A 24681-nucleotide genomic window follows, 5' to 3' on the forward strand; every position below is an offset into this window, starting at 1 on the left:
ACGTTTCCAAGACTGCAGGGCCCCCGGGCCGAGCGCGGCTACTGAGAGCACAGCGTCCTCCCTTAGCCCCTGCTCATCTGCACGGAGCAAAGCCGTTGCTTTCTCCGCGCTGTCAGCGCTTTATACGACTCGGATGTAGGCTCTGAGCGGGCACAGGCCCGCCCTTAGACGGCGACCCGAGGGGCAAACAGGATGGAGGCGCGATCCTTTGGGGACTGTGGTCTCGATTTTATCTGCTTCTGGGCTGTGCGGGTGGTTTGCTCTCCTGGCGTGAGCAAAGGCCACTAGGGGCCCGAGGAAATGACCCACCGATGCAAGACCGCCATTGCTCTGAGCAGGGTCCGGCCCCGCGCCAGAGCCCGCGCTCCGCCAGGGAGGCCTGCGCGCTCGAGACCCGTCGCCTCCGGGTCAGGCCCGCAACCCCACCCTGTCCTCCCTCCGCCTCCTCCCGGCCAGACCGTCCCCTCCCAGGCCCCAACTCCGCGGCCGTCCCCTCGCAGCCGGCCCGTCCCGCTCGGGCCCGCGTGCCCCGCAGCCGCCACGCGCACCGCCGTCCGTGCCGCGGCTCCCGCCCGAGCGCGCGCGGGCCGGCGGTGGCGTGTGCGCACGTCATATGGGCCGCCCGCCTCCCATTGGTTGCCGCCGCCTCACCAGACCGCTTGTGGACGGGCGCGCGGGCGGGGCGGGGCGAGCTCAGGCCACGCCCCTAGGCGGTGCGCGCGGGCGGTGGGTAGGCCGGGCAGGGTCACGTGGTGCGGGCCCCGCGGCCCGCCATATAAGCCCGCGTGCCCGCCAGGCGCCGCGGCCGCACTTGGGGCCGTCCCGGGCCGCGACTCCTCCTTCCCCACAGCCCCGCCTCCGCTCGCAGAGCCCGAGGGCGGGCGCCTCTCCGCCAGGTACGCGGCGGGCTGGGGCAGGGGTCGCGGGCGGGGTTTGGTCGCGCTGCAGCCGGTCCTCCCCGGAGGTAGGCGGGCGCGGGCCCCGTTGGGTCTCTGGGACGCTGGTCCCGCTGGGGCCGGGGGTGCTGCTCGCTGTGAGCGCGGGTCCCGTCCGCCGCTGGCCCTGGGCGAGTGTACCGGGTTCTAACCTGGTGGGGGCTGCGCTGCCGCCTGGCCCGGGTGCCGGGGTTCGCGTCCCGCGGGGCCTTCCTGGCTCTTTGTCTCTTCTGAGTGAACTTGATGACCCCCTTCTTCCAGGAAGCGCCTCTCGGACGCGGGTGACCGATGCCCAGATTGCACGACCACTTCTGGAGTTGCTCCTGTGCGCACAGCGCGAGGCGCCGAGGCCCCCCGCGAGCCAGCGCCGCGGGGCTGGCAGCCAAGGTTGGGGAGATGATCAGCGCTTCCGTGTCCGGGCCCTCCCTGCTGGCGGCCCATGGTGCCCCGGACGCTGACCCCGCGCCCGGGGGCCGCAGTGCTGCGATGAGCGGCCCCGAGCCCGGCGGCCCCTACCCCAACACCTGGCATCATCGCCTGGTGCAGAGGAGCCTCGTGCTCTTCTCGGTTGGGGTGGTCCTAGCCCTGGTGCTCAACCTGCTGCAGATCCAGAGGAATGTCACTCTCTTCCCCGAGGAGGTGATCGCTACCATCTTTTCCTCCGCCTGGTGGGTCCCTCCCTGCTGCGGGACAGCAGCTGGTGAGTACCCCCCCGCGGTTCTTCTGGAAGTAAAAAGGGTGTCTTTTCGGTTGAAAGTACTTTTCAGCCTATTGAGAAACATGCATTTGAAACTAGAACTGTCCACAGATTGCAAGTGTGCATCTCCAGTTTGGGGATTTAGAGAAATGAAGGAGGGGTAGAGAGGACCTGGCACCCCCCAGGGCGGGTTCGGGCCACAGCTCTCTGAAGTTTGAGGAAGCACAGTGATGGAGATGAGGCAGGGAGATAATTGGCTGTTCAAGCAGGTGCTGTGCCAGGCTGACTGAGGGCCCTTCCCTCCTGGCGTCCGGGTACAGCCCCAGCTGTCATCCCGCGCCAGCCGCCCCGGATTGGCCGCCTGGGGAACTGGTGAGCAGCGGGACTGAAAGGCCATTGGTCGCGGCAGCAAACATGCTACCCTGCTGGATAACTGAAAACAAACCCGTCACATGTGTTCAGGAGGCGGTTGCCAGGGGAGCAACTTCTCAGTACTTCCTTTTGCCGGGTCGCTGAGTAAACCGTGGTCGGAAGCCAAAACGTTTACTCCCTGAACTGTTAGAGCTCTGTAGATTACGTTCTTAAGGAAAAGAGTAACCCCCTTACGACGTTTAGATTTTCGTACACCCAGGCAGTAGCATAGATGCCTTACAGGGTAACACTAGGTCAGTCTGAACTGTGGACAGGGGGACTGCTGAGTGTCTTTACTAGAATTTCTTGGCTATCATTGAACCTCTTTTATAGAAATGTTGAGTTGATCTTGGCCCAGCAGATCCCTTACTGCTGCTGTAGTCACACAGCATTTGTTTCTTTAACGAGGTTTTGTCAGGTGCTTTCTACAACCTCAACTCGACAAGCTGTTGAAATGTTAATCCAAAAGTAGCACCACAAGCCCCTATCCTTAAGCAGCTTACAGTCTGGTGGGGAAAACAAATGAGTAAGTGACTCCAGTGCAGTGCAGGGGGCATCCTGTTTGCTTTGTGGCTGACATTTGTCAGCCGACTGCTGACCATAGGCTTCAGATGCTTTGCTGTGTTCATTCCTTACAGCAATACCATGTGTAGCTTCATTTATAGATGTGGAAACCGAATCACAGGTGAAGTCACATCCAAGCGTGCGCAGGTAGAAAGCGGCCAAGCCATCCATGCTAACAGCTCCCGCTGCCTCTGTAGGTGTGTCTCCTGCACTGTGGAAACACATTGCCTCAGTTGACTCACTGCAGACAGCAAGCAGCAGAGTTTTGTAACAGATTAACAGAGGGCTGTGTGTTCAAGAACTAGGACATATGTCTGTAATTATTAAGTAGTGGGTAGAATGTTTTCATCTTTGTTCTCGGAGGGAGGGGAACCTCTTTTGTTTTTTGAAACACTTTATGTGGCTGTACTAATTGAAAAATTTTTGAGACATATATCTAGATTTAAAATTCCATATTTCATATACATTTGGCAGAATAGTTTCTTTCCTTTCTAAAACTTGATCTTAGAAATGAAATAGTTTAGCCTTCAGTATTTGTAATTGAAGCCTCAAGGGTTTCTAGGAATATCTGGACAATTTCTCATACTATCATACTCTACCTTTTTTTTTAAACCATCAGCCAAGAGCATAAGTAAAATATCATAGTATGTTTTTTACCTATTTAGTTTTTAACCTTAAAAGGCAAAATTAAGCTATAGTGAAGTAAAGTTAATTTGGGGGGGTCTGTTTTTCAAAACTCCAAAATTAGAACATGATTAATAAATTGAAAACTGAACATTTTTTTTCTGAATGTTTGATGAAAACTGTGTTTCCTGTTTCTCAGTTGAACCTAAAATGTGTATTTCTTTCATACTAGACCAAGGTGAAACAATTGCAGGGTTCTCAAGAGCCCTGGGACCCAGTGACCCTTGTGTCCCAGCATCCAACCCCGCAGGCCAGCACCCCACTGCCCCCCACAGACATTCATTCCTGCCTTCATTTTTGCCATTTTACTTCTCTTTTGGAATGCCATTCCTTCCCACCTGTCCAAAATCCGAGTTTGTGTCTGTAAAGAATAACGATTCTGGACCACAGTGATCCCTTCTTTCTCTGTGTCCCAGTTACATAATCCTTATAATTTCACACAGGAGAAAACAAACATGCAGAGCCAGGTCCCGCCAGGGCAAGCTGGGATTGGAGGCTGAGTTTCCTCTTCTTGGTCTGGTATTCTTACCACAGCTTGAGGCGTGACCGTGCAGGAACCAGATGGAGAATAGGAGAAGCCCGCGTGGGGCTCTCTCGCCCCGTACTTGCCCACGGGCATGTGTGCACAGTGCTCAGTGCCCAGTACAGTACATGCTAGAACCCCGGAAAATCAACTCCAGGGCCACCCTAGGAGCATGTGACCCAGACTGTCAAAGTCACATCAGCAAATATGTATCTCATCATGTGCCCAATCCCAGTGCTGGGTGGTGGCAGGAGTGTCAGAGCTATGATGTGACAGGGTGTGGACAGATGCTAACCTTTTTATTGTAAGATCGAAATCACACTGGATGAAAAGATAAGGTGAACTACATAGTCATTTAAGTTCTGTGTACTTTAGGCAAATGTGGATATTAAATACAAGGTTACATATTGCTCATGTTAATATGAATAATCCCTGCTTGATTCCTTTCTGTGTTTACTGAGACATGTTCAACTGCACTAAATAATAGTGATTTTTTAAAAACTTTTCTAAACAGTACAATTTTGTGGGAGTGGTACTCAAAGAGAACAAGAATATAAAATCACTCTTAACTATTATGTTATAGCTGATAATTTTTTCTAGGAAAAGGACTGGTTTGAGTAATGTCTTGTGTTACTAATGACCACACTGAAGTTGTGGAACTTGAATCTGCTGTATTTTAACATTGTCATCTTTTTTTTAAAACAGCTGTTGTTGGCCTGCTGTACCCCTGTATCGACAGTCACCTCGGAGAACCCCACAAATTTAAGAGAGAGTGGGCCAGTGTCATGCGCTGCATAGCAGTTTTTGTTGGCATTAACCATGCCAGTGCTGTATCCTGAATTTTCTGTGCTATGTCCAGAGTATCTTCTTAGGTTATACATTGAAGCGTTTTGTTTTGTTACATACTCAAATGACTCCATGTCATAATACAAACATGATGGTGGTACCTGCCCATTTCAAATTACTAAAAAGAGGAAGAAGAATGGGGCTGTCGATGACTTCATAGTGAAATATATTGTTTTATGGTGAAAATGCTAGTGGCATTTTATATGTAGCTTTCAGCAGGTTTATTCTTCTGGTTAAGTTTTTGAGTCAATGATGCCAGGGGAGATTTCAGGTGATCTTGGTGGTTACTGTAGCCTGTATCCAACGAATCCTTTCTTTAGCTCATTACACCGTTTTTATGGACAGTGAATTATTTGTGGTACAATAATAAAATACCCATGTTTTTGACCCTTGTGGTTTTCTTTGTGTTTTTGATCTTATTAAGAATCAGCAGACTTTTCCTTAACTTTTACATCACCAGAAATTGGATTTTGCCAATAACGTCCAACTGTCCTTGACTTTAGCAGCCCTGTCTTTGGGGCTTTGGTGGACATTTGATCGTTCCAGAAGCGGCCTTGGGCTGGGGATCACCATAGCTTTTCTAGCTACGCTGATCACGCAGTTTCTCGTGTATAATGGTGTCTATCAGTAAGTATGTGTTTTCAAATATTGGCTTTGGAAAGCTTACTTAACTTTCATTAAAACATGCACAAAGCTTAGATAGTTTCATATTTTATTTGGTTTTTATATAGAATGATCTAGATTTAGGTACAAAACTCTAAAAAAACGCTGCTATCCATAACTTAATGCAAAGGAAAACCAAGTAGTAGCAGTTACAACCAAACATTCAAATATGAACGTTTTGTAGCATTTCGTGGTTGATATGCATTCTGCATATCCCCACTACAGAGAATGTTTGATGCAGAATTGAGCCAGGTGAAACTGGCTGCTAAGGCACGGTTTCTTTTCTTGCTCCAGGTATACATCCCCAGATTTCCTCTATATTCGTTCTTGGCTCCCTTGTATATTTTTCTCAGGAGGCGTCACAGTGGGGAACATAGGACGACAGTTAGCTATGGTGAGTGAAATGATCATATTATATTATCTTGTAAAACTTGCGTCTCTTTACCTTGATAGAATTACTTTACATGATACATTCAATTTTGTGTTTATATGTTCCGGTTCAGACTTGAGTGACAATTACTGAGAAAAGGTTGTATTTTAAAAAATAGGTAATGATACCCAGGTAATTCTTTGCTAAATTATAAAGATTTGTAGATTCATAAATTCATAATATTTGATTTAGAAAGGAACTAGAGCCCTCCCACTGCCCCTTTGAATTGCAGATGTGGTCGGTGTTCTGAATTCTTGAAATTTCTGTAGTAAGCAGTAAAGAAAGTGACTGGTGTGTGAGTGTCCCCTCCTCCTTCGCCGTCAGAAGCAGATCTGGATGACCTCGTGCAGTGACACTTTGCTCCCTGAGCATCAGTCCGCCGGTGTTGCTTTTCACAAAATCAGAGTGGATGCAGGTGATGCTGGCCTCTTAGTCCACAGTCAAGCAAATCGAGCCTGAGGCTCCAGAGTCTGTCTCGGGCCAGGGCAGGGTCTGGTGTGGGCGGGTAAGGGGACAGCCTGGTTCAGACAGGCAACACCCTTCTGTGGGGCAAGTGGCCCTGGGCATGGAGGAGTGGTGATGAGAGCACCGCTGCACGTGGCCGGGTCATCGTGTAGATGGACTGTCCTGCCTGAACATTGCACCTGTTCCTACTGCAGGAGAAAGCAGCTCTACCCCACAGAGCTCTCACAGCCCCCCTGAGGGAGATGGAAAGGTAGATGAACTCCAGGATGGCTTTAGCAGTTCTTAATTAGTTAAAAATTGGCATCTTAGCACTTTAATTTAAAAAACTAGAGGTGAACTTTTAAATGTTATTTTGAGTTGACTTTGACTGGCAGGCTGAAATAAAGTGAATTTAAAAAAAACAAACCTAGAGCTGTTGCTCTCGGAGATAAGCTCTGGGACTTTCTCGGAAGACTTATCTGGGCACCTCATGCTATTTTTAAAACAGTACATTTATTTTTGCCAGCTGATACCTCTGTGAGGAGTTGAATTTGAAGGCCACTTGGCTGTTTCACAAAAACAGAAGTAATTACAAGTAGAATTTGCAGTGTTCCACTGGTTACTGAGTCTGTGCTGCCAAATTTTTCATGATGGAGAAGAAAGGACTTTGCTTGCTTTTTTTTTTTTTTTTGAGACAGAGCTCACTGTGTCACCCAGGCTGGAGTACAGTGGTACCATCATAGCTCACTATAACCTTGAACTCCTGGGCTCAAGCAGTCCTCCTGCTTCAGCCTCCTGAGTAGCTGGGATTACAGGCACATGCCACCTTGCCCGGCTAACTTTTTTATTTTTTGTGGAGATGTTATCTCCCTGTGTTGTCCAGGCCGGGCTTGAACTCGTCGGCTCAAGCGATCCTCCCACCTTAGCCTCCCAAAGCACTGGGATTTTAGGCGTGAGCCTGGCCTTGTTTTTTTTTAATATTAAAAATCTGGTCGAATGGTCCCACATGAAAATACTACATTGTTTTCATGCATTCGCCATCATTCCTGTTATAGTCTTCAAACGAGAGCTAGGCAACTCCATCTCCGCTTTCTTGCTTTGAGATTTTTGTTCAGGGACTCTTTGGGAGAGAATTCCTAAGAAGATTTTTAGAATACAATTGTCCTTAACCAGATTGACTAATTATACATTATAACTGAAACTTGAATAACTTTTAAAGAGTTGATTATTTCTGTACGATAGGTTGACGCTGTTATATGTCAAGGCTTTTTAAATCAGTTTTAAGAAATAAGCATTATTTTGGTGGAGGTAGAAATTTCACAACATTCATAAGTTCTAAACATCTAGAAATGGTTGGAGGAATCGTTTTCAGTTTTGAAGATAGTTTCATTAAGTAATTCCTGCTGTGCTCCTTTGATCCTTACAGGAAAAAATGTTAAAGATAACTCAAAATAGGATAGTTGACATAATTATAATTCTCCTTATTTCAGCTTTCTCTTGATCCTTTTTATTCTTTAAACTTGGGGGAAAATGTTTGGATGTTCTTTTGTATCTTAAAACTGGAGGAGAGAGATCACCGCCTTAATCCCTTCCCTACTGGGCTATCTCATGAAACTGACCTCCCAGGTTCTGAGTTTAACCCCGCCTACCACCATTTTTATTCATAAAAACTTAAATCCTTACCTCTGGATCCCAACTGTTATTCTTCTTTCTCTTCAAAATTTGCAAACTCATTTCCATCCATCAAACTCTGGAAATGGCCTAGGGGCTTCACGGTGCAGTCCCCTCCCTCCTGCTGCATCCGTTCCTCAGGCTGGGCCCCTTGACGTCACATTCGTGGTGCCTGTTTTCCCCCAGGGCAGCCTTCCTCACATTCCACTGTTGTCATACTGTTTACTCACAAAATGGAAGCGGTTGGATGTTCTAGGGATAGTATCTAAGAGCTATTGGTTTAAGGTTGAAACCTACACCAAGTAAGACTTTGTGAAGGGAGGTGACGAGAGTGAAGTTGATGACAGTCTGAAGGTGAAGAGATTCCGAGGCTCAGTTCAGCACCAGGACCAGACCCGCCCAGATCCAGGGTCATTCGAGGTCTGTGTTTGGTGCTGATGGTTTTCCCTAGTGCACTTGACACCACCTTCTCCTTCTTAGCTGTCTCAGTTCTCTTCAGATGCCTTTGTTCTAACTTATGCTTCCCTCCCTTAGGAGGAAACATAGTTACTTGCAAGAATAACCATGCTCAAAAGTTACAAGTTGGCTTTGCTTCAAGTTATATGGTCTCCTAGCTTTTTCTATGTGGTATTTCCGCTCCCCCCCCGCCCCCCGCACATGCCATTGTCCTTTGTGTCCAAAAATATAGCAGAAACATTTGTTATCAGCCTGTTTCAGTTTTTTTGTTTATTTTTTTGCTTGTTTATTTTTATTTATTTATTTATTTATTTTTGAGACGGAGTCTTGCTTTGTCACCCAGGCTGAAGTACAGTGGCACAATCTTGGCTCACTGCAACTCCGCCTCCCAGGTTCAAACAATTCTCCTCCCTCAGCTTCCCAAGTAGCTGGGATTACAGGCGCCCACCACCACGCCTGGCTAATTTTTGTATTTTTAGTAGAGACGGGGTTTCGCCGTGTTGGCCAGGCTGGTCTCGAACTCCTGACCTCAGGTGATCCACCTGCCTCAGCCTCCCAAAGTGCTGGGATTACAAGTGTGAGCCACTGCACCCGGCCCAGCCTGTATGTTTAAAAGAAAATGAGTCAGTAACCATCATTTATAGAACTTGTTGCTGTTTGTAGCTTCAAGTCTTTTCTCAAGAGTAAGCTGCGAACTGCCAACAGCAGTCAAGCCTGTCCTGCTTCCACTGCCCGGCCCCACTGGGACACCTGGAGGCAGAGTCCCGCCCACCTCAGTGTCAGCCTGGGATTTAATTTGCCGTTCCTGTTTTTGATTGACCCAATTCAGCTGCTAATGATAATAATACTATTATTGTTATTGAGGGTTTACATGTATTGGGCTCTTACTGCTGTGCAGGGGACATTGTGCTGAACGTTTCCATTGTTAGCCAGTTTTGTCCTCTTAACATAACTCTTTGAAGTAGAAACTATTATTAGCCTATTTGTAAAAGGGGAAATTGCAGCTTAGGAAGATTAAACAACTTGGCCAGGTGGGTGGCAGAGTTGGAGCTGGCACCATGCTTCTCATTAGTATACCACATGCCCTTTCAACACATGGCTTGCACCTGCCTTCACCCTGGAAGTAGGTTGACAGCAGCCTGCGTTGGTGTCTGGGTTGAGAGGAGGATCCGTATTGCCATTTACAGGGTGCCAGGATTAGACAACACTGCTGGAAGTCCCTGTGCCACGTGTCAGGTCCGCCCGGGCTGGTTGTCGTTCATCTCTGGTGTCTTTGTGTTCTTACACTAATGCCAGGCCTCACTGTGGTCTCTGTCGACCAGGGATTCTAAAAGTCCACTTCCCATTGATTTATCAGCACGTTAGTGAACAGGTTGTCAAATGTGATGACCAATTTTCTTTCCAAGTTGCTGCCAAAAGTTTGCTCTTTTGTTTTCTCACTGCAGTGTGTATAGAGCCCTCCCAGTGTTCATATTTAACAATTGGCAATGCTTTCACATGATCAGTTCCTAAAAGCATGTATGTTTCCTAGAAGATCTTACTGTGTGTGTCCCCAGGGTAGTAACTGGCATACCTGGGTGACTCAACCCAGACTCGTGACTTTTGTACCTGCCCGTTTAGATGAGAGGATCCTGCGGTTTTCTGGATGAGTAATCTCCTTCATTGCCGAAGGTGAGGAGCTCAGCTCCTTCCTCTTAATGGAGGGCAATTAAGTAACGTGGGAAGGCACGATTCTGAGGGGAAAAAATTGTGTATGGAGGTTTCTCTTTCGCCCTTTAGCAGAAGCTCTGTGGCCTCAGGAAGGTCATTTAATCTCTTTGGGTTTGCTTCTTCATCAGTGAAATCCTGTTCTCTATTGAGAATTACCCTGCGGTGCCTGGTCATAGCAGTAACTGTAGTGTCTACCTCTCGGAAGCTCTGTGAGGGTCAAATGAGGAAGAATATGTAGAAAGGATTTCCAAACTGTGAAGCTCTGTGTGAACTGAGGGTAGAGTTACTATTCAGTATTACAAAGCATGACCTATTTCCAATGTCTGTTTCCACAAACTGCTGGTAAGGTGGGTTATAACATGGGCATCAGATACTAATAAAGGTTTGTGGCCGAAACCTCCCTTCAGATAAAGGTTCAATCCCTTAAATTGCAGTTAGAACTTTCAGGAACCTACCATACCGTAAGCATCACCATGCTTTGATAAAATTGGGTGTTTCCTTTATATAGATATTAATTTAGTTACACTTTCACCAATATCTTACACTTACATAATAGGCTTTATATAAGGGCCTTAGCCCTTGAGGCAGAGAATTATCCTAATTTTGCAGGTGAGAGCTGTGGCTCACTGGGCTGGAGCCATGAAGAAGGTGCAGGGGAGCTGGGAGAGCTGGCCTTAGGCTCTAGTTCTCTCCACATTTCCCACATCTCAGTCTTGTTTCTTCAGTCATATAAATGTTAATCTTTCTCATGTTAGGACCTACTTAATTGGTAATTAAAATATTTATACATTTAGTGCTAATTTTCTCTTTCCTTTTTTTTTTTTTCCTTTCTACACACAGGGTGTTCCTGAAAAGCCCCATAGTGATTGAGTCTTCAAAACCACCGATTCTGAGAGCAAGGAAGATTTTGGAAGAAAATCTGATTGTGGATTACGACAAAGATTATCTTTTTTCTTAATCTATTTAGATCAGGCTGACTGTACAAATGACTCCTGGAAAACACTGTTCACCTAGTCTAGAATAGGGAGGTGGAGAATATGATGACTTACCCTGAAGCCTTCCCTTGACTGACGGCACTGGCACCTGTCTGTGCCCTGCAGCATCCTGCCAAGGCTGCGTGGGTTCAGGCAGGTGGCAGTTTCCCAAGTATTAGATTTCATTCATGTGATTAAAACAAGTTGCCATATTTCAAAGCCTTGAACTAAGACTCAATTACCAACTATCAGTTTTGTATCAGTGCCCAAAGGAGGTAGGTTGATGGTGCTTAACAAACATGAAGTATGGTGTAATAGGAATAATATTTATCCAAAAGATTTTTTAAAATAGGGCTATGTTTAAAACAAAACAAAACAAAACAAGAAAAGCAGCAGTGATTCTAGAGAGGTCACGCTCCAAGTGGAGTCGCGGCATGGCCACGCTTCATGGTCACGCTCGTTCATCCTGCAGTGGCGTGTTTACACGGTCACACGTGTGTGTATCGCCAGCGGGTCAACTGTGCTTTTCATACCGTGGAAGTTTGTATAGACAATCTTACTGAGCAAAAGGCAATGAAAAGTCATGGTTCCCACACTGCGATATATTGGAATTTTCACCTCAGTTTATGAAGTGTATGTTGAAATCCGTAATCATCTAAGAATGAATACCTGTCTGCCATGTATTTCAATCTTAGTGAGCGAAAATTGTTTCTTTGTTACTACAGAATAGAGATGACTGTTTTTTTCCACAGCCCTATGGAATTTGCAATCTGTGATTGCCTTGTAAAAAGGAGAGTGCATATGTCACTGCATTAAACATGTGGTGTTTCTAAATATTCAATGATATTGGTGAGCACAATGTATTCATTTAATGGCATAGACCATACCAGACCTAATTTGCAAGTATTGGGTCTTAAACTTCAAGTGCAATGTATATGAAAACCAATCTGAGCCTTGTATCTCTTAAATATTTATTTTTTTTAACGTGTGAGATGTTCGAGAGAAGTGTTCTCCATTCATTTCAGTGCTGCATGGAGGAACTCGGCGATGATTTCTTTCCGTTGTGAAGTTCCTTTCATGTTACACCCTCCACTGAACCCTCAACCTTCGAAATACTCCAGTTTTGTGGGTTTAGTCATTTTTACTTACAAATTTCCCTTTTTGTATTTTGCAATTTACATGTGTTTGGTTTGTTTTAAATTCTGTGACAGTGGCTTGATTAAAAGACTCCTTTTAAATGGAAGCCGGCAGTCAGCAGAAGGGAAGCTTAGAGGACCTTGCCTGTGAGCGCTGCTCTGTGTGTTTGGTTTTGTGTATGTAATGATCTTTGCTGGGGTTTTTTGCTTTGTTTTGAGGGAAATGTCTTGGAGTAAATTTTAAGTTCCTGAAGCTAATTTGTTTTAGAGGAATTTTGTTTTTTAAAAAGATAGGATCATTCTGAACTTTGGAATGACCCCCTTATATATTTTCTGAAAATGAAAACAATTAGTTACATGAAAAAAGATTTCCAATGAAGATGTCAGCATTTTGTGAAAAACCAGAAGTTATTAGATGAAAGCAGTGAGTGAATCTTCAAAACAGACTCGATCATGCGCAAACATTAAGTCTTTCTCTCCGAAACCGGAAGTAAATCTTTATCTGTTAGAAATAATGTAGCCAAAAAAATGTAAATTGGAAGATTTTTTTGCCCATAGTTTATAGAAAATATATGAACCAAAGTGATTTGAGTTTGTAAAAATGTAAAATAGTATGAACAAAATTTGCACTATACCAGATTTGAACATCTAGTGAGATTCACATTCATACTAAGTTTTCAACATTGTGTTCTTTTTGCATTCATTTTTTACTTTTATTAAAGGTTCAAAACCAAGTGTTGTATTTATGTTTGTTTGCGTTTTTAAAAAAAACGGTTGGGGTGGTATTCTCTATGTAGGATGTTAGATATACGCAGGGCGTTGGTTCCAGGATACCCCACGTATGCGAAAATCTGCATACTCAAGTCTGGCACTTGGCCCTATGGAACCTGCGTACACTAAAAGCCCTCCGTATACATGGGTTTCACATTCAGCAAATAAACCATGTTTGGCTGGAAAAGCTCCGTGTATAAGTGGACCCACAGGTTCAAACCCTGTGTTGTTTAAGGGCCAACAATATGTGTTTTTCTTATGGTAGAAAGTTAAGTGCAGTGCAAGCTGAATTGAACCTGCCACTTTACCCCTCCTCACCACAGGCACCCGGTTTTCAGGCAGGAGGAGCAGGCGTGCCTGGCCTGTCACAGGGGCAAGCTCCCCTGCTGCCAGCCAGTGTGGCTGGAGTTACTTGCTCTCACAGGTTATCACGATGGGATGAGAACGGAAGAGATGCGTTGAGCACCTGGAACATTAATGCCCTGCAGGCTTAACATTACTTGTAGTTGTGAAATTGCATTTCAATACTAACAGGGAAAGGCCTTACCTTGTATGTACCAATACATTTTATAATACAGATCCAAACCAATAGGTTTCTACTATATTTAAAACATAAAACATTCATGTATGGAAAAACTGGTAGAACTCATGATGAAAACATTTCCCTCATTACACAGACGAGATTTGCCTGAGATTAACCCAATTTATGTGGATCGAGTGTAGGAATGCCTACTGAATTAGTCTAAATTCATGTTTGTTTGTTTGTTTTGAGACAGAGTCTTGCTCTGTCGCCCAGGCTGGAGTGCAGTGGTGCGATCTTGGCTCACTGCAAACTCCACCTCCCAGCTTCACGCCATTCTCCTGCCCCAGCCTCCCAGATAGCTGGGACTACAGGCATGCACCACCACACCTGGGTAATTTTTTTATATTTTTAATAGAGATGGGGTTTCATCATGCTGGCCGGGCTGGTCTCGAACTCCTGACCTCAAGTGATCTGCCCGCCTCGGCCTCCCAAACTGCTGGGATTACAGATGTGAGCCACCGCGCCTGGCCTATTCATGTTTTAGAATAAGTTTTGGAGGTTAAACGTTTCCTGGAATTTTTCTGATCTATTGAGCAAGTGATGGAATTAAACAATTTCATGAAGGGTAAGGTGTGTAATTTACAAAAGATTTCCTCGTTCACTTCTTTTCAACTGAAGGAGCAAGGCTGAGTAAATAGGAACTCAAGATAGATTCAAGGATGTTTTGTTTGGCTAGTTTTAAGAGCCACCTGTGATCTTAAGCAAGATTTCCGGCAGATTGGTTTAAATGAATTAAGATATAATCACCTGGCACTCTCCCCACTCTTGAATTACAGACATTTCCTTTATCCTGGTGGTAAAAAGAAATGAGAGAAGGGAACAATTATAAATCTAAACTTGCCTTTTCTACTTTACCTGTTAAAACAGACCTTTTACTAAGAAAGTTCACTCTCTGAGAGTTTCAAATTATCTCTTGGTAATAATGTAACTTTAGCATACCCTTGTAGGGATATTCTCTTTGAAGAGTATTAATGTTGTAAAATATTAATAAAGATATTAAAACTTAGCTTTAACATATATTATGCAATAAGAAGCTGGCCTAGTCCTCACTAATCTACCATTTTGCTTACTCTTGGAGTGAAGTGAACTTGTAAGCAATAAATTAGTCACAGGAGGGATTTCATATTGATCCCTAAACGTAGTCAAAATATGCAAAGAAAGGTAAGAAAAAGGTGCATGAAATAGATCCAAGTCCTAATACCCAAACATGGTGCCCTGTGGACTTTATAAATCTTGGTAAGATTCATACCTGAAGAATTGCTTCCCCAAGCATTTATAAAAACACCTAATAGTGCCTGGCACAAGATAAGCTCTCAATAAATGTTACTTTCCCTTCTTGCCTCAGTTTTCTCAGGGAAGAATAAATGTGCTGAGATAGTGCCTTAGGTATGGTAGTGCCAGTCTAGGTTTGTAGTTTTCAAGACAAATGGTCACATAATATGAAAAGTGCTTTTTTATTACTATTTCCACGTATTTGACACTTAATTTTTCTGAGTGTTTTGACACCCTTTTTCCTCACTGTTCTCCACGTTCGCAAGTTCAGGAACAGAAGGAAGATGAAGTCAAAAGCACTGGGTTCACAGAAGTAATTTCCTCATCAGAACCTAGCTCTTCGTATTTTTTTCTGTGTCTTCTCTCGGGCAAGTTTTTCATTTAAAATCATAAGTGTTCCCCAGTTCATCCCTGAGACCTCACCGAAGGGTCATCCCTGGCTGTCCTCTTCACATCCAACCTCCCAGAGTTCCTCCAGCGGCCCCTGGAGTCAGGGCTGTCAGGCTGCTTTCTTCCCGCAGGCCAGACTCCCCGGAGGGAGGGGCTGCCTCCTCGCTTGTCCTATCCTGGTGCCTTGCCACGGCCTGGATCCTGCTTCATCACACACGTGTGCTGGGAGCGTGTGAAGAGATGGCTTCCCCTACTTGGTCACTGGCCATCCAGGAACTATTTCTGGGTGCCTACCATGACAGAGGCAGGCACGTGAACTGTCCACGGTCCCATCCTGTTGCCAACAGCCCTTGAGTCCCCTTCCGATTTGTGATCTCCAATCTGCAGAGAATGAGATAAATAAAGCTGTTAGAATCAATCATACAATGAAAATCTGAGTCAAGATCCAGGGAGGACTCCTCCACCTAGAGTGGATGAGTTTCAGTGGCAGGATTTGTTTTAACACTGATATGAGCTGTCACAGGATTGAGGATTCTTTTTCCCAGGAATGGGGTTGGAAGTGTGCTGAACCGTCCACACCCTCCCGCCCCACTGCCCTGCTGCTCGGCATCTGCTTGTGGGTGGCCAGTGTGACACCCACAGGCCCAGGAGGAAGCGCCCGCTGGGCAGCACCGGTGCGAAGTCCTCGAATCCCTCAGAGCCTTCGCCCATTCCCACCTGCTGGCCTGCCCTTCCCAGGTACACACTGATTCCTCAGAAATTCCATCTTCTCAAGGAGAAAGGCTGCTTGCTTTGACATGTGACATCGGTCCCTGCCCTTCAAATTTGATCTTATTTGCCATCAACTGCTTTCAAACCCATTCCTATTTTCTTTAGTGCCCAGGGGCCTACTGACCCAGGCTAACGTGGACATTTGGCACCCCCTTTTCCCCTCATTCTGCGTCAATCACGTTAGTTGCAAAGACCCAGCTAGGGCAGGGTGAATGTGAGCAGACGACTGTGAGAGAAAGAGTCCAGGGTCAGGAGAGCAGCAGTGCCCACGGACCCGTGCCAGCCTTGTTCCTAAGAAGCCGCTTCCTACCGCCTGTTGCCCGTCCTTGCCAGCCCCGGAGAGGTGTGCGAGCCTGCGTGTAATCAATCCCCCTCCACGAGCCCGACTTGCTGGGCCGGCTCTGGGGCTTCCTGCCTTCACCTCATCACACACCGCTCTTCATGTCTTCTTCAAACATCCAGCCAGCTGTAGGAGCCGCCTGAAGAAAGGTCAGCATGCCAACAAATTACATGGCAGACGGTTTCAGAGTTTCACGCATCCACCAGGAGAGACAGTCTGCACCGTATTAATCTTGCCAGGACTGGAAATAAATCGTGAGTCCTTTTATTAGACTGGGCACATGGAAAAGCCCTTCCTAAGGTTTCTCCTCAATGAAATTGTTGCATTTCCTAAGCTCCACATACAGGTATTTGCAACTATTTGATTGTTCATTTTGAAACTGGGGGGGAAATGCTCTTGAACACTTACGCGTGTCAGGAATCATGCTGTACCCTGGGAGCCCAGTAGTGTGCAAAGCAGGTGTCTGCCCACGTAGGAGCTGCCAGAAATCTACCTGTTCACTGGAGATCTAGGTTACACTTCTGGAGACTTAAAATGCTTTGGGGAATCAACTCAGGATGGATCAAAGGCTTAAACATAAGACCTAGGAAGGTCTCAAATCCTAGAAGAAAATCCTAGAAGAAATCCTAGAAGAAATTAAAATCCTAGAAGAAAACCTGGGCAATACCATTCAGGATACAGGCATGGGCAAAGACTTCATGTCTAAAACACCAAGAACAGTGACAACAAAAGCCAGAATTGACAAAGGGAATCTAGTTAAACTAAAGAGATTCTGCACAGCAAAAGAAACTGTCATCAGAGTGAATAGACAATCTATAGAATGCGAGACAAGTTTTGCAATCTATCCATCTGACAAAGGGCTAATATCCAGAATCTACAAAGTACTTAAACAAATTTACAAGAAAAAACAAACAACCCCATCAAAAAATGGGCAAAGGATATGAACAGACACTTCTCAAAAAAAAAAAAAGAGACATTTATGTAGCCAACAGATATACAAAAAAATGCTCATCATCATTGGTCATCAGACAAATGCAAATCAAAACCACAATGAGATACCATCTCATGCCCGTCAGAATGGTGATCATTAAAAAGTCAGGAAACAACAGATGCTGGAGAGGATGTAGAAAAATAGGAATGCTTTTACACTGTGGGTGGGAGTGTAAATTAGTTCAACCATTGTGGAAGACAGTGTGGCAATTCCTCAAGGATCTAGAACTGGAAATACCATTTGACCCAGCCATCCCATTACTGGGTATATACCCAAAAGATTATAAATCATTCTACTATAAAGACACATGCACATGTATGTTTATTGTGGCACTATTTACAATAGCAAAGACTTGGAACCAACCCAAATGTCCATCAATGATAGACTGGATTAAGAAAATGTGTGGAATACTGTGCAACCATAAAAAAGGATGAGTTCATGTCCTTTGCAGGGACATGGATGAAGCTGGAAACCATCATTCTCAGCAAACTATCACAAGATCAGAAAACCAAACACCGCATGTTCTCACTCATACATGGGAGTTGAACAATGAGAACACTTGGACACAGGGAGGGGAACATCACACGCTGGGGCCTGTCGGGGGTGGCGGCGGGGAGGGATAACATTAGGAGAAATACCTAATGTAGGTGATGGGTTGATGGATGCAGGGCACTTGTATACCTATGTAAAAAACCTGCACGTTCTGCACATGTAACACAGAACTTAAAGTATAATAAAAATAATAATAACAAATAAAATGCTTTTGGGACACTGTCTGTTTCATCTGAGTAACCCCAGGTTTTCTCCATATTAGATATTCAAAAGAAATTTATGAATGGGCCAGGCGCGTTGGCTCACGCCTGTAATCCCAGCACTTTGGGAGGCCGAGGTGGGCAGATCATGAGGTCAGGAGATCGAGACCATCTTGGCTAACACGGTGAAACCCCGTCTCTACTAAAAATACAAAAAATTAGCCAGGCGTGGTGGCAGGCACCTGTAGTCCCAGCTACTCGGGAGGCTGAGGCCGGAGAATGGCGTGAACCCGGGAGGCGGAGCTTACAGTGAGCCGAGATTGCGCCACTGCACTCTGGCCTGGGCGACAGAGCGAGACTCTGTCTCAAAAAAAAAAAAAGAAATTTATGAGTGAAGAAAGGAAAGAATAAAAGCAAAAGGAAGAGAAGAGGGGAGAGAGGGAGGTTGGTTGTTAAACATTCAGGTGCTGAACATTATTAAACCAATTTTTAACTTAAAATAGCCTATAACCACCTACCAAATTCAGGTGCTAGCCTACCTAGCACCTGAATGTAGTGTCCCCTTGGCTCTCTGGGCAGTAGGAAGAAAGTGGAGCTGGGAGAAGCATCCCCTGTCAGTGTCAGTGTGCTTCCTGTGTTGAACCCACAGGCTGGGAGTTTGTCCGTCCTGGGTCATAGTTCTTTGGGATCTCATGTTCTTCACTCTGTGTTATGGGTTAAATTGTGTCCTCCCCTATAAGAAGATATGTCCATGTCCTAACCTCCAATGTCAAAGAATGTGATGTTATTTGGAGATAGGGTCTTTGCAGAATTAACCATTTTAAGATGAAGTAATTAGGGTCCTTATAAAAGGGGAAAACTTGGACAGGCAAGCACAGAGGCACAGGATACGAAGAGACACAGAGAGAATACCACGTGAAGACAGAGAATTGAGGAGTGCAGCTGCAAGCCTGGGAACGCCTGCCGTTGCCACAGATGGGGAGAGGCCAGGACACACTCTTCCCTGTGCCTTCAGAGGAAGCAAGCGCAACCCATACCTCCAGCTCACACCTCTGGTTCCCAGAGCTGTGTGACAACAAACGTCTGCTGCTTAAGCCACATGGTCTCTGCGGTACTTCATTGGGGCAGCCCCAGGGGACTAAGAATGCACCACAACCTCAGTCCCAGCTTGAAGATCATGCGTGCTGAGGAGGCATCAAGCCCACTTGGGTCTCCAGCTTCAAACAGGAAGGAAGGAAGAGCAGCTGCAACACTCCTGCACAATTATAGGTTCTGAGATAATTGTCTGGAGGAGCCTCAAAAGAGGCAGCTCTGCACCCAGAACTTCCCTCAACAACTGTGCGGGCAACGAGGGAGATGGGGAGGGACGCCCAGTCCATGGCGTGAATGTGCAGCTGCAGTGGGTGTAGGTGAAGCCTGCTGAGGCCTAAGCAAGGGCAGGGGGGCAGAGCATGGGAGGCAGAGACTCCTGCGGCCTCAAGGTACGCTCGTCATCAGGGTGTTCTATGTAAGGCAGGAGAAAGATGCAAGATATTTCAGAAATAGTTCCATTAAAAATGGTTAAAATCTAAGAGTCCACTACTTGAAGCAAAAGCTTCCGTTATTTGGAAAATGTCCTCCACTTATTTCCAGCCAGGGTGAGGACACCAGGACACGGAGAGCCAGGGCCATGGAAGACAGATGCTGAAGGGCTCTCCTTAGCAAGCAGGGGAAAGTTTGCTAGTCCTGTGTAAACATGTTTGGCTCAGATGAAAATCAGCCCTAAGCAGCAGAATTTCAACATCCAGTGTCAAATTCCCCTGCTAAGCAGATCAGTCCATCTCCTTCGAGTAGCCAGCCCCTATGCAACCGACTCAAGAAAACAAACAAAATAGAAAGAACCGAAAGCAGAGGCATGTGGGCCTTGGGGGCACCCCACTCAGACTCAAGCAAGGTTGGCAGCTGGCCCTCCCCTGTGGGTCCAGCAGTTTTCCTTCCCGGGGGCCCAAAGGGCACTCCCACTGTGAACTCCGTGGCTAGAATGCCCCCTGTTATTTGGAACACAGTCATATCAGAGACCAGAATGTCTCGGAGTTATCCACATCCATCCCTTCCCCACCTCCACTTCACAGCCCAGAAGCTCCAGTGCCCTTGCCCTGCCCGCCCCCAGTCACTGTGCCTTGCACTCCCCATTGTCTTCCATCCCCTGCACTAGGGCACCCAGTTGTGATCTTTTAATAAGGGGGACCTAACCCTGTTGTGTTCTCACTGTGAGCCCCGTGTGTCCAGTTCACATAATTAGACCCTGCAGTGCACTGGTCCTGGTGCCTGTCCCTGTAGGCTGGTACCCTTCTGCAGTGGAACCCTGCCTGTCTCCCTAGACCTTCCTGATAATTGAAGCCCTGTGGCTACTGGAAGGCAGGTACATTGAACTGCCATCCAGGGTTCTGAGGGTGTCTCCCCAGAGCTTTGGGGTGCTATGAATAGACCCTTGGCACAGGCCCATGAGATCTGCTCCCTCTGCCTAAAGGTATCCTAGTCCCAGACTGCTCTGCTTTACCTGGCTGACTCCTTCCTTCTTTCAGCTGAGGAGGCCTCCTCAGTGCCTCTGCAAGCCTCAGGCCAAGTCCTACAGTGGAGACAGGGAAAGAGAGAGCTGGGACATCCTTCCTGAGACCAGGCTCAAGTCCAGGGCTCCATTCCTTCACAGCTACATGAACTTGGACTCATGACCTCTCATTATCCCATTTTTGTTTTCTGTAAGATGGGAATAATAATAGTACCTTCCTCCTGGGGCTGTGATTGCCTGACAAGAGTGTAAGCTCAACAAATGTTAGCTATGACCATTGTCATCACTATCATCATCACCATCATCATCATCACCATCATTGTCACCATCACAATCACCATCACTGTCATCATCATCACCATCACTATCATCACCATCATAATCATCACCATCACCACCACCACCATCATCACCATCACTATCATCACCATCACCATCACTATCACCATCACCATCATAATCACCACCACCATCACCATCACTATCATCACCATCACTCTCATCACCATCCTCATCATCACTATCACCACCACCATCATCATCATCACCATCATCATCATCGCCATCACCATCACTATCATCACCATCATCACCATCACTATCATCACCATCATCACCATCACTATCATCACCATCCTCATCATCACCATCACCATCACTCTCATCACCATCCTCATCATCACTATCACCACCATCATCACCATCATGATCACCACCACCATCATCATCACCATCACTTTCATCATCACCATCATCATCAATGCCATCACTATCATCATGAACATCACTATCATCATCACCACTATCATCATCACCATCACTGCCACCATCATAATCATTGTCATCACTATCATGATCACCATCATTATCATTATCACCATCATCATTGTCATCACCATCATCCTCATCACCATCACCATCACTATCACTATCATCAATCATCATCACATCATCATATCATCATAATCACCATCATCATAATCATCACTATCATCATTTTCATCATCATCGTCATTGTCGTCTCTTTATTCTTATTATTTGCTCTGCCCTGCTTTGCTTTGCGTCTATGTCAATCCACAGAGAAGCACATCAGAAGCATTTTATAGCTCACATTTACAGAATCCTAATTCTGATTTCTAGAATTATAACCCTGAAGCCTAAGGGCTAAGGGTGCTAGACGTGAAAAATAACAATTCTTCTTAAGATGGAAAAATGAACTGAGCTTCAGCACTCCTAGGCATGCATTTATCTTTAGTTAGCTAACCAGCTATCGTCTAACTCTCTACCTATGTAAGCTGTTAAAATAGTTAACCTTATGTTTATGGTTTTTAAAACTGCAGTAGTAATATACTTTTCTTCTGGAAATGTCAAATAATATCAAAATGGATAAAGTAAAAACTGGAATTCTCTCCTCTCACTTGCCGGGTTAAATACTATTTACAACGTGGTGTGTATTCTTCCAGGTCTTCATCAATACACACACAAAAAATGCACTATAACGATAAGAAAAATATTGGCTGGGTGCGGTGGCTCACGCCTGTAATCCCAGCACTTTGGGAGGCCAAGGTGGGCAGATCATGAGGTCAAGAGATCAAGACCATCCTGGCCAACACAGTGAAACCCTGTCTCTACTAAAAATACAAAAATTAGCTGGGTGTGGTGGCACACACCTGTAATCCCAGCTACTTGGGAGACTGACAAAGGAGAATCGTTTGAACCCAGGAGATGGATGCTGCAGTGAGCCAAGATTGTGCCACTGCACTCCAGTCTAGTGACAGAGCAAGACTCTGTCTCAAGAAAAAAAAGAAAGAAAGAAAGAAAAAGAAAAGAAAAACTGTGCTGTTTTTATTGTAGTAAAATATACCCGTCATAAACTTTACTATCTTAACAATTTTCAAGTGTATAGTCCAGCATTGTTAAGTATATTTACAGTGTTGGGAAACAGATCTCCAGAACTTTTTTGTCTTACAAATCTGAAAGTCTATACTCATTAAATAAAAACTCCTCTTTGCCACCTTCCACTAATCCCTGGTAACCACCATTCTGTTTTCTCTATCTATGAATTTGACTCATCTAGATACCCTATATAATCATACTGTATTTGTCTTTCTGTGACTGGCTTATCTCACATAACATAACATCCTCAAGGTTCATCCAGGTTGCAGCGTGTCGGAATTTCTTCCTTTGTAAGGCTGCATAGTATTCCATTGTACGTATATACCACATTGTATTTAACTAGTCACCCACCAACAGACATTTGATTTGCTTCTACTTCTCGGCTATTATGAATAATGCTGCTATGAACATGGATATGCAAATATCTTTTTGAGACCCTGCTTCCAATTCTTTTGGATATATACCCACAAGTAGGATTGCTGAATCATGTGGTAGTTCTATTTTTAATTTTTTGAGAAGCTTTCATACTCTTTTATACCAGTTGCACCAGTTTTCATTCCTACCAAGAGCATGCAAGGGTTCCAACTTCTGCACACCCTCACCAACACTTGTTGTCTTTTGGGGGTTTATTTGACAGTAACCATCCTAAAGGGTGTGAAGTGATATCTCATTATGGTTTTGATTTGCATTTCTCTGATCATTAGTGATGCTGAGCCTCTTTTCATATGCTTGTTGATCATTTTATAACATCTTTGCAGAAATGTCTATTCAAGTCCTTTGCCCATTTTTTAAATGAGGTTACTTAACATTTTGTTGTTGAATTGAAGGAGTTCTTTATATATTTGGATATTAACCCCTTATCAGATATATGACTCACAAATATTTTCTCCCATTCATAGGTTGTTTTTTCACTTTGTTGACTATATCCTTTGATACATAAAAGTTTCTTAAGTTTGATGTAGTCTTATTTGTCTATTTTTGCTTTTTTGCCTGTGCTTTTGGTGTAATATCCAAGAAATCACTACCAAGTCCAGTGTCATGAAGTTTTTCTCCTATGTTTTCTTCCAAGGCTTTTTAAATTTTGGGTCTTATGATTAGGTCTTTAACCCATTTTGAGTTCATTTTTGTATGTGGTATAAGGTTAGGATCCAAATTTATCCTTTTGCTTGTGAATATCCAGTTTTTCTAGCACCATTTGTTGAAAAAACTGTTCTTTTCTCATTGAATGGTCTTGACATCCTTGCCAAAGATCAAAGATCATCATTTTGACCATATACCTGAGGGTTTTTCTGGGCTTTCTCTTCTATTCCATTGGTCTATATGTCTCTCTTTATGTTGGTACCATACTGTTTTGATTACTATAGCTTTTTTTTTTTTTTTTCCGAGATGGAGTCTCACTCTCTCACCCAGGCGGGAGTGCAGTGGCATGATCTTGGCTCACTGGAACCTCTGCCTCTCGGGTTCAAGCAATTTTCCTGCCTCAGCCTCCCAAGAAGCTGGGATTACAGGCGTGTGCCAGCATGCCCAGCTAATTTTGTATTTTCAGTAGGGACAGGGTTTCGTCGTGTTGGCCAGGCTGGTCTCGAACTCCTAATCTACCCACCTTGGCCTCCCAAAGTGCTGGAATTACAATACTATAGCTTTTTAATATATTTTGAAAGCAGGAAGTGTAAGTCCTTCAACTTTGTTCTTTTACAAATTTTTTTTTTGGCCATTTGGCGTCCCTCAAACTTCCCTACAAATCTTAGGATGACTTTTTCAATTTCTGCAAAAAATGCCACTGAGATTTTGACAGAGATTATGTTGAATCTGTAGATTACTTTGGATAGTATTGACATCCTAACTTAAGGACTTAATTAAGTCCTCCAATTCGTGATCAAAGGATGTTGAAAATGATGATTTTTACTCAACAATATATCATCATGAGTCAAACATACAGATTCATTCATCCACGTATTCAGTGAGAGTTCAGTAAGTGCCCACTGTGTTCCAGGAACTGTTCTAGGCACTTGGGATGTATTGGTGAGTTGAGATGGCATCTCACTCTATGGTTCAGGCTGGAGTGAAGTGGTGTAATCATGGTTCACTGCAGCCTTGACCTCCCTGGGCTCTGTCAATCCTCCCACATCAGCCTCCCAAGTAGCTGGGACCACAGGTGCACACCACCATGCTTGGCTAATTTTTGGATATTTTTTGTGGAGATGGGGTTTTGTCATGTTGCCA

The 24681-nt window shown here is 45.0% G+C and overlaps 1 protein-coding gene across 7 annotated transcripts; it reads left to right on the plus strand.

Moving 5' to 3' along the window:
• The first annotated feature begins 644 nt into the window (after window positions 1-644).
• Window positions 645-12878, plus strand: INSIG1 (insulin induced gene 1). 7 transcript variants are annotated; one of them, XR_003118502.1, is made up of 7 exons: window positions 645-964; window positions 1197-1635; window positions 4520-4644; window positions 5121-5287; window positions 5618-5717; window positions 6724-6792; window positions 10875-12878. XR_003118502.1 is itself a non-coding variant. In XM_025378605.1 (6 exons), exons 2-6 carry the CDS (start codon window positions 1224-1226, stop codon window positions 10902-10904), a joined length of 834 nt encoding a protein of 277 aa, XP_025234390.1. In that variant the 5' UTR covers window positions 645-964; window positions 1197-1223; the 3' UTR covers window positions 10905-12878. The 7 variants fall into 7 exon arrangements, 5 of the variants coding, with proteins under 5 accessions (XP_025234390.1, XP_025234393.1, XP_025234389.1 ...); XR_003118501.1 differs by having other exon boundaries at window positions 694-896; XM_025378605.1 differs by lacking the exon at window positions 6724-6792.
• Window positions 12879-24681: the final 11803 nt, after the last annotated feature.

This window comes from Theropithecus gelada, chromosome 3, assembly GCF_003255815.1.
Source record: "Theropithecus gelada isolate Dixy chromosome 3, Tgel_1.0, whole genome shotgun sequence".
Classification (NCBI taxonomy): domain Eukaryota; kingdom Metazoa; phylum Chordata; class Mammalia; order Primates; family Cercopithecidae; genus Theropithecus; species Theropithecus gelada.